This window comes from Pleurodeles waltl, chromosome 6, assembly GCF_031143425.1.
Source record: "Pleurodeles waltl isolate 20211129_DDA chromosome 6, aPleWal1.hap1.20221129, whole genome shotgun sequence".
Lineage (NCBI taxonomy): Eukaryota > Metazoa > Chordata > Amphibia > Caudata > Salamandridae > Pleurodeles > Pleurodeles waltl.
In genome coordinates this window covers 66230098-66240801 of record NC_090445.1, presented here as the reverse complement: position 1 = coordinate 66240801, position 10704 = coordinate 66230098, and the positions used below count along the sequence as shown (strand labels likewise).

General features: G+C 41.9%; 1 protein-coding gene across 1 annotated transcript; it reads right to left on the bottom strand.

Annotated features, from left to right (window-relative positions):
* Positions 1-8275: 8275 nt before the first annotated feature.
* On the bottom strand, positions 8276-10460 carry LOC138301478 (neurofilament medium polypeptide-like). The gene is made up of 2 exons (XM_069241990.1): positions 10355-10460; positions 8276-9054 (listed from the first exon to the last, which is right to left on the bottom strand). The coding sequence occupies exons 1-2, from the start codon at positions 10458-10460 to the stop codon at positions 8276-8278; spliced, it is 885 nt and encodes a 294-aa protein (XP_069098091.1).
* Between the last annotated feature and the right edge of the window lie 244 nt (positions 10461-10704).

Here is a 10704-nt window from a genome sequence, read left to right as displayed (position 1 = left end):
GGATTCCTGGTTGAGTTCTACTCTGCATATGCTAAGGACCTGACCCTCAAATTAGTGGACCTCTACAAGACAGCAAGGGAGATGGGCTACTTACCTTCCATCATGTGGGAGGCCTTAATCGTGCCCCTACTTAAACCGGGGAAGTCAGACCAACACAGAAAGGCACACTAGCCATTATCAATGTTAAATACCGATTATAAAATTCTTTCTAGGATCTTGGCCACTCAGCTTTTCTTTCACATGCCTACACTTATACACTCAGACCAGGCAGGATTCAACCCTGGCTAAACTATGGCACTTAACATTCGCCGACGCTTCACACTGTTATAGGCTAATAAGAACATCCGAGTGGGGGCGGCGATTTCGACCTTCGATATAGAGAAGGCCTTGATAGTTTGGAATGGTCTTACCTCTACAGTGTCATTGAACGCGTTGGCCTAGGACAGAGATTTGTAGCCTGGACTAGGCTACTGTACACTAACTAATAATGCAATACACTGTTCCTAGGTAACAAAGGGAGACAGGACGAGTAATCTGGAGTCCTATTTAATAGGAGCAAGAGTCCTCACACACCCAAATGGGTGTCATGCTTCATCATCGGACAAGCTCCTCGTCAGACCGGCGCTGCAATGTCTGACGGGCACCACCCATCTGGGGGGCTCTTTGCCGGAGATCTTTTCTCGATGATGCCACTCTATCCCGCAGATAAGTAGGGGGAAAGAAAATGGGGAGAGTTCAAAGAAAGAAAATAAAATTGGCTCAGGACCCTTAATGAGTACTTAACTTTATTCTGTCTATGTGGGGTGAAGGCCAAGATTAAAATATTGATCAGGAGAGTGAGATAGAGATAATGCTCTGCCACTCTCTAACTGTATGTCTAATAACGGAGGGTCAAAAAACTGTAAGACCCTCCTCATAATCGGGTCGACATGTTTCGCGTCTTTGTGGTCCACATGGATCCAATGACGCTTCTTCAGGACCTAGTGTAAAAACTTCTCCAACTACAAGCTAAATTGGCTATCACATATCAGAACTGACAGTCAAACAAAAAGTTATCGTCAGTCACTTACATGAGTCCATTATGACCCTTATTTAGTTCCTATTCGTCACCCCTCCCACATTGAGTCAGGGCTTCATGGGATCACGCAGGCCAATGGCCAGGTTCGTTTAACACACTATGTCAAGAGCCTGGCGACGGGCGGCTCCACCTAACCCTGGATGCGCTCCCGAAAGAGTACACTAACCCCATAGACAGAGTCTGGACAGACCGCCTCATTTTAAAGAGTTATGATGTGGGCCGGGCGACTAGACAGAGCTGCCCCTTATCGCTCTTACTCTTTGCCCTGCAAATGGAACGATTATTAGGGCATACCCCGGAACATTTGAAGCAGCATTAGGGAAGTCGATTTTCCATTAACCATGTGTTTCTCTCACACATTCATCCTTTACAGTTCTGTGCATTTGGGTCCTAGTGCACTTGCCTATCCACCCCATTTATGCACTATTTCTAGAGCCCACTCCCTCTAAAATATCGATTTGCAGACATGCAGTATTTGTATCCAGACTCCTCCCATATCTACCTACCCAGTAGTGGTGTGGCAAAAGAAACCCCTGGGTGGTGGTGTGGAGAAAGGAACTGGAAATTGGTAAGAATACTAGAGCATAGTGCTGCTCCGAGATGCCAGACATCAATGAGGATCTCTTGACATAGCCAAGTCCTGGGAAACATTAGTAGAATCCTTGAAAAACCCTGATCCCTTAACACCGAATGGACACCTGGTACTCCCTAGAAAAGACTCCAAATCTGAAAAATAACCCTTCCTGAGAGGTATGCAGAAGGGATGTTTGCAATGGTGAAACACCACTGAGATGAGACCAATGATCTATGGGACCACTCACACAAAGGAGCTGTAATTCCAGACACTTACGGGGACTGAAGTATTTAGGGCACATGCATGGGTGAGGCGGGCATTAAGGGGTGGGAACCTCCTGGATTAGTTACAAATGCTGATGCTGTCTTAGACACTTGTTGGGAAAAGCGATTACATAGTATGCCATGACAGCATGTTGTCTTCTAATGATGAAAAGCAATAAAATCAGTTTAAAAAAACAGTAATATGAGAAACAGATAATAATAGTATTTCATATCTAGACCATCTGGCAGTAGAAAGGTGTTGAGTTTTGGTAGTGAAAAGAAAGGTAACAACTTTCTGGAACACAGCAACAATCAGAGCGGTTCTTAGTACAATGTTTTCAGAGGCTTCAAAAAGATGGGCAGCAGCGACCACAGAGCAGAGACGTGGGTTTGGGTAGTCCCAAAGTGGGTACAGGTGTCAGTGCATGTGTTTTTAGTACAAATGCTTTTTTTGAGTTCTTTAGATCACTGCAAAGTTTCAGAGGTGACTTTTCCGACATAGACTTGCAGGGACTTTGCCTTACTGGCTTAGCTTAGGATCCACTGTCTATTGTACCCTTCTATACCCAAGAAAGTGTGTACCCAAGAGACGGTCACTGGATTGGGCAAACTACACTCAATGTGCTCCAGTGACAGCAATCGCCAGCTGAGAGTTTGTTACCAAGGTATCATACACAGGAGAGGCAAAACTGCAATTTCTTTCTTGAAGCCTTGCACCCCTTTACTTTTTTGGCCAATTTAGTGAATAGGTGGGGAGACGACTCCTTGTGGTGATCTGATGTAACAGACTCCAAGAAGTGATCATAGATGTATTGCACTAAAGTAGACACAAGGAAAGACAGAAGTGTCCAAGTCTTCCTTTAAGCTCAGGAAAATGTTGATGGAGACTGAAAATCCTTATGGGAACCTCCACTATGAAAGTTGAGATCCACTGAATGAGAATGTGAAGAGGAACTGTTTCTCTTTGTGAATGGGGATATAGAAGAAAGCAGTACATGGTAAACCATTTAGCGTTTGCAGGATGCAAGAAAAGATGATGGCAGGGTTAGGGACTAAAGCAAAGATAGAAATACCTACATTCTTCATGGATCATATCCCGCAAAAATATATACCTGTTGGTCTTTCCCAGTAGATACAATTAAGGTATTTTATCTAACAATTGGTATTAAAACTCCTGTATAATGAGGTCTGCAATTACAGGATACATCTCTTCCAGTGCCACAGGTATGAGGGATATTGAGGGATTTGAGCCAGCTTCTTTTGTTGGTTGATATTGATTTTTTTTTTTACAGGTTGAATTGAGGCAGTCAATCCCACAACATTGGCACCTGCGGACCAAATGCGAAAGGCACCTCGCAAAGCAAACTGGTTGATCGGGAGCTAATTCATTGTTATTAGCAGCAGGTCAACAATTGGTATTCTCACAGAGCACGACTAGCACCTCGTGCTTGCTGTGCTGAGTATAATTGAGTATAATTGGGTAGAATTGAGTAGGAAAGCGTGCTTATTGGTACCAAGTCCAATGGAGATAGAGAAGGGGTCAGAGATGTGATGGAGGACACGTTGGTTAAATATACTCACTTTGTCTATGGACAAGACCCAAAGAAGTAACTAGGGAATCTCAGAGGTTTTCAGGCAGAGTGGCTAGCACTGGTGTCGATAAGGCAATTGATGACTTTACCGTTCTTCAAGCAATCAACATGGGGACATTTCTGGTGTACTGGAATTACGGTTTTAAGATTCAGGGAACAGTTAAACCTCTTTGGCTGTCATAAAACTCAGGATAAAAATTTTCTTTACCTTGAATAAGTGCATGTGGGTCTGGAAGACCCTGAACATTGGAAGCAGCTTTAGGCCAGCCCGTTTTCCAATACCCATGTGTTTCACGCATTCATCCTTTACGCTTCTGTGCATTTGGGTCCTATTGCACTTTCCTATGTGTCCTAAATGTGCACTATTTTTAGAGCCCGCTCCCTCTAAAATATCGATTTGCGGACACGCAAACTTTTTCGCCAGACTCCTCCCATGTCTACCTACCCAAACAGCCTATTGTGCTGTTGTCTTTTACCCAGCATTTTAACGCAACACAGACAATGAATTTGAAACAACTCATACAATGCAAACAAGAAAACGAAAAATGGTTTGAGCACTTAGGATGCACCTTAATTTGGTTCAATGTGTTTAAGCTGTCCAGCTCATCAAGTCGAGAGCTAAAACGTGGTCCACACCAGTCCCCCTGGGGAAACACAGACAATGAATTTGAAACAACTCATACAACGCAAACAAGAAAACGAAAAATGGTTTGAGCACTTAGGATGCACCTTAATTTGGTTCAATGCGTTTAAGCTGTCCAGCTCATCAAGTCGAGCGCTAAGACGTGGTCCACTCCAGTCCCCCTGGGGAAATATCTCCCTTACCTCTGTCGCCTGAGATTATCATGTGGAGTCGGGCCCTGCAGTCCCTTGTTCACACAGTTCACACAGTGAAGGCGATTCCATGCACAAAATGAACCAAGTTCGTAAAATAAAACAAACACTTGGGAAAGCATAGAGAAGTCTAACTTGCGTTTAATGCAAAAATCGCCATCAAGCCCTAATAATAAGCGACACAATGACCTTTTGAACGGACCAGAGCCTTGCCCCGTAATCAGTTGGAGCATGTAATTCTAAAATCCACACACGTTGGTGGTTAATTTTCGCATTTTTCCTCAACGCAAGTAAAGAGAAGTAAAAACTCGTAATAAAAACGAAAAGAACAGCTAAGCTACAGATAAACAGTAATGAACATGTGATAGTGCGTCCAGCTCTAATATTATACCTGTACCTGGACGCGTCGGAGGTCGATGAATCTTTTAACCGAGTTGGGCTCTCCTCATCCGTGAGCAGTCATGCTAATCAAATCAATAATCGATAACCACAACACGCATTATCAATAAGTCGATCAATATGGTACATCACAATTAACAACAATCAATATTTCGACACACCATGACCTTTCAGTCATGAATAACCACACCAGTTTATTAAAAGTTAATGAATTTATTTTCCCTACATTAACAAAGCTAGCACGATATAAATGTGTCGCAACACCAAATGATATATGTAAATGAACATTACTAGCTGTCCATAACGGCGAAAAAGATGCAACCTATGCAGCATTTGAATAATAATGTATTCAATAATAGCAATGCAAATCACTAAGATGACAATCTGTAGTTGGCTTTTTTCATACATTAGTCAGCATAACAAGATCTCAAATTTGCATCGTGCGTCAAATGAATTCCTCATTTAACCTCAAATTAGCATCAGCATGTGGGCTTCATGCAAAACTAATTTAGCAACATTAATTTGGAAAAACTTCTAGCTTGGGCCCTATCAAAATAGCAGTTGGTACCTAAAAAGGAAAACACAATGCAAATGTACATTTATCCTTTCATATTTACCAAATACAAACAGCATTCAAGGAAGTCTTCATCCCACAGGTACCGGATGCGATCAGCACGGGACAGATTTCAAAGGGGCAGGGTGAACGGGGCAAATTGCCTCGCAGCGGCAAGATAAATGGGCAAAGTTACTTCATAAGGTGGAAGGGACAAATCAAAGTTAAAGTCTCTAGGGTGAGAATTATTTAAAGTCTCTTTCTCTCGATTAAAGAAAGCATCAAAGTGTCATTCAAAATGGCGTCGAGCATCAAATTGGCATCGTAGAAGATGGCAAAATGGCGAAGTCGGAAAAATGGACAAAAATGGCTGAGTTCTCTTAGTACACCAGGTTTAAGTAAGAAACAGTCCAAGTTCTGTAGGGTCTTCCATTGGAGGGTTCATAGGTTGGCTTCAAATTGTCCAATAGGAAAAGTCTTTTTACTAGCTCCTACTTATGCATATACTATCCTTGGAGCTTGGAACACAAATTGCAACATGATTGGCCAATTAATTTACTATCAGAGCTTCCATTGTCCGCACCTGCAGATTGACCTTGAAGCAAAAGGGATGAAGCCAGGCTGGTACGAAACCTTGAAGATAAGCATGTTAACCATCTCTACTGGAAAAATACAACTTCGAGCATGAATATACGTTTCATTAGTCCATGGAAAAATACACGCAGTTAAAACGTGAGACCGGGCAACTAGGCCAAAGCCTCCACTAAATTTAAGCTAAGCAAAGAGTTTCAAACAGTAAGAAGTCATGGCATACATTTACGGTTATGTCAGATTAGTACAATTTTAATTCTTCATGTTTTATAAAGCACGCTTATAAATGTTGGCAAACTATTCTGAGGGCACATTTTCCCTCGTACATTTTTATTTAGTCGGTTAAAATCACACTTCATTATATTTAAACTACGTGATGTGCATGAATATATGTCGAACCCTCTTTTCTGCGTCATCAATCCCTCCTCTGATGACTATTTGTCATCACATCAAATCTCTCCACAAATTTTATTCCATTAAAATTCTGTCAGTTCCCTTGTTCTTTTAGTTCCCTTTGATCTTTCCCTATATAGTTCCAGCATTCTGTTCTCCATTTTCTTTTCCTTTCTTCTCTTCATTCTCGCTATTATCAATAGAATTCCTTTCTTTATTCCCCAGATGCCTAATATGCAAATTAGTACTATTAGTATCCCCTTTATTATTTTTAGTAATAATCCATTCCAAATGCGGCCGAGCCAGTTTCCCACTGAAGCAAGCCCTTTTCCAACTTTCTCCCAAACTCCTGGTTCTTTCAATTCTTTCAAGTCTGCACTTTCTTTTGTTAAATTCGCAAGCATTGTTTTAATTTTTCCACTGTTGTCTGGTATATATGTACAACAGTGACGCGTACCAAGCATTTTGCAAACTCCGCCATCCTTTGCTAAAAGAATGTCTAAGGCAAGCCGATTTTGAAGAGTCATAGCTCTTTCTGCTGCAAGTTCAGCATCCATCAGGATTATAGCACCTGAAAACTTTGTCAACATGTTATCCACAATAGTAGACAACGTTCGTATTTTAATTGAATTCAATACGACTCCTAATGAAGGAATCATTGCTCCAAATATATCTCCCACCACAGCAGAAGCTGTCTCTCTTTTCTGAATATGATGTGATCCAGACATCTTCGGAATTTTCGTTAAGTCATCCAGTTGATAAACCTTTGGGAACACTATACCCAAATAACATCTCCCCCACCATCCCTTAGGAAGACGATAATAGGTGTTGTACCCACAAATGTAATATACACCAGGAATGACTGGGTCCAGTCCGTTCAGCATGAATGTCCATTTAGCTTTGAAGATAAACGTATGTTTACACTCACTCGCTCCCACAAAAATTTTGTCATAATATGACTCGCCGCGGTATTTACAAAATTTCCCTACATGCCAAGCATCTAAAGCTATTTTCCCTTGTGTCCTTATTGCAGCAAAAGCATAATTATCTATAGAGGTCCTTTTGTGTAGCTCTTTCTCCAGTTTTTCATTCATTTGCACCCTCCTATCATCCGTGCGATCTAAAAAGCTTATTTCTACTGCAGAGAGTGAGCAGGTAAGATTTTTTCTATGAGCGTGAGCTGTTTGGAAGGGCAACATTGGTTCGAAAAATTCTCTCATTAATTTAGCATCCCAATCTTTAGCTGTCTGACTCAGTTGCGTTATTATAGGGACATATGCAAAAGTAACATCATAATTAGAGTAAAAATACTGAATGTGAGTTTGGCCATAAAATCTAGAAGATACTAAACTACATGTAATTCCATATGTAAGAGGCATGTGGTGATAAGTCACCCCTTCCGTTACTGATGTCGGTATTTGTGTACACACATAACAATCCTTCGCATCCATAGTCTCAACATATTCTTTTAGTAAGCGATAGAAAACGTTAAATGAAAGTTCCTTCTTATCATGCAAGTGTCTCTTGTCTTGTTCGAGTCTCTTCAGAGCTGTTAGTTCAGTAACAATAGCAGGTTTAGAAGTAAAAGCATCATTCTTCTCATTCTCATCCTTACCACGCATTCCAAGCACTATTGCTACAATTATTAGTACACATGCAGTTATCAAGCCTATACACGCATATTTACAATACTTCATTCTACGACTTTGTGTAGTGAATTTAGTCATGATCTGTATAGAATCAGAGAGCTGAAAACACCTTATATAAAAAAAACGAGTTAGCGGATAGTTACAAAGCTGAACGAGTGCAATGTTCACACAGTTTTTTTTCTTCAGTAGCTCAGTCTCTCATCGGTTAGCAGCGTTGTCTCAAAATCGGTTTCAAAGTCAATCAGGTTATCAATGTCTTATCAGGTTGGCAATGTCTTATCAGGTTAGCAATGTCTTAGCTGGTTGAAGCTCATTAAATGCTCAAGTGATCAATGTCTTTGGCAATTTTTCAATCAACAGAGTCCATGAAACTTTTGTTTTCGAATTGTAGTTCTGCTTCTTCGTTTTCAAGACTAAGAGTCACAAATTCGTCAGCCCAATCGTCGTTGACTACATATGCCCATTCCGGACCGGAATACCTTTGGTTTGGTATTCTTTTTCTTTTCAATTTTGCATCTCCCTTTGTTTCCTTTTCACTGGTACTTTCTTTCTTCGTTGAACCTTCTTCTTCACTCAGGACTGGTATTATGACAGGTATTTCTCTTCTTATACCTTTGACCTTGGCTCCGTCATTGTCATTCACCCTTTCTTTTATTCTCACTTTTACTGACGCTATACCTTGTTTCTTCTTTACGCTCTGTCCATTCGAGGGGCCTGCAACTTCCCCTGAGCGAGTTTGAACAGTTTCGCTCTGCTCTGTTGTGTTTTCTCTTTCGGGAAAGTCAGTCACACTTTCCTTCTCCTTTCCCTTATCGTCTGCTTCTGGGAAAGCCCTCCTCTGATCAGGCTCTCCTGCTTCTCCACCTGTTTTAAGTCTTTTGTCACCGTCTTTTTCTTCGAGTTCTTTATCACTTTCAGCTGCTTCAGGCTCCTTGTCACCTTCAGCTGATTCGTCGCTTTCTGAGGCTTCTACTTGGTCCTCCCCAAGTGAGTCATTTGCTTCGTCCTCAGAAAATATCTCGCCTTCCTCAATTTCTATTGGTTCTCCTTTTTCTCTCTCTCGTTCTGCCTTGGTACTTTCCACTTTATTGTCACGAGCCGATGTTTTTAACGCATCAACTTCCTCTTCTGTAGGACACAACACCCTCTTTGTGTGACTGGCGTGAATCCAGTTGGGAACTCCCGCACACTTCACATCGGTAGTGGTCGTCAGGATCACTTGGAAAGGGCCTTTCCAACGGGGTTCCAGACACGACTTCCTCACGTGCTTCTTTATCACGACCCAGTCACCTGCTTTAAGTGTGTGTCCTGGACCTTGGATCGGTGGCAAGGTGGTGGCCTGCACCTGGTGAGAGAAAGAGCGAACCACGTCAGCTAGACCCTTGCAGTAGTCTAACACCATATCATCTGTAATATTCAAAAGCGCATTTGCAGGAACTGCAGGAAGTCTCATGGCCCTGCCCATGAGAATCTCGTGCGGGGACAATCCAGTCTTTCTGTCAGGGGTGTTTCTCATTGACATTAACACCAAAGGTAATGCGTCAGGCCATTTCAAGTTTGTCGATGCGCATATTTTCGCCATTCTCGATTTCAGTGTACCATTCATTTGTTCCACCAATCCTGATGCTTCAGGGCGATAGCTACAATGCAATTTTTGCTCAATGTTCAGCGCTGCGCAAAGTAACTTTATCACCTCGTTATTGAAGTGACTTCCCCTATCTGATTCTAAAGAGATCGGGAATCCGAAGCGCGGTATCAACTCTCTCAAGAGTAATTTTGCGACTGTGAGGCTGTCATTTCTACGTGTAGGGTATGCTTCAATCCAGTGACTAAAAATGCACACAATCACCAACACATACTTCAAACCTCCATGCACAGGCATCTCAATGAAATCCATTTGCATCCTGCTGAAAGGACCCCCAGCCCTTCCAATGTGGCTCAAATTTACAACTGTTCCCTTTCCTGGGTTCATCTGCTGGCAAATGACACAACGATGGCAAACTGCTTCAGCAACTTGACGGAATTTAGGTTTAAACCAATCAGTTTTAAATAATCTTATCATGGCATCCCTCCCAAGATGAGCTTGTCCATGGTAGAATCGCGCTAACTGCGATAAAAGGCTATTTGGCAAGACAAATTTCCCTTCATTTGAGACCCACAACTCATCTGATCTCTTTACACATTGTGATTTAGTCCAGGAGACTTTCTCTTCCTCGCTGACACTGTTCTGTAACGCTTTCAATTCGTCCATGGTATCTACAACTTTCAGGGCAAAAGTTTCACTTTGTTCAGGCTCTGGCTCATTTATCAAATTCCATTCATCCCTGAGCAATATACAGTTCAATGCGCAAAACCTTGCGACTTGATCCGCATATGCGTTTCCCAGGGAAACATAGTCTTGTCCTTTTGTATGTGCGCTACACTTTACCACTGCAACTTCTGCCGGCATTTGGATAGCGTGCAACAGTTCTCTTATTCTTTCCCCATTTTTCACTGGTGACCCTGAAGAAGTCATGAAACCTCTCTGTGACCATAGTTGCCCAAAATCATGCACTATTCCAAACCCATACTGGCTATCAGTATAAATGGTAACTCTCATCAATGTAGAAAGTTGGCACGCTCTGGTAAGGGCCACCAGTTCGGCTACTTGTGCAGAATAAACTCCTTGAAGCCAGGACGCTTCCAAAACACCTGTTACAGTACATACAGCATATCCTGCCTTCAATATTCCCAATGCATCTCTTCAACATGAACCATCAACAAAAACAATTTGATCAT

Excerpts from the sequence above, each read along its gene's own strand:
- LOC138301478 (XM_069241990.1), bottom strand. The coding sequence starts at position 10,460 with ATGGTCACAGAGAGGTTTCATGACTTCTTCAGGGTCACCAGTGAAAAA. Across the intron at positions 9,055-10,354 it reads TGCCGGCAGAAGTTGCAGTG|AAGAGGAAGTTGATGCGTTA; the intron begins GTAAAGTGTAGC and ends TGTGTCCTACAG.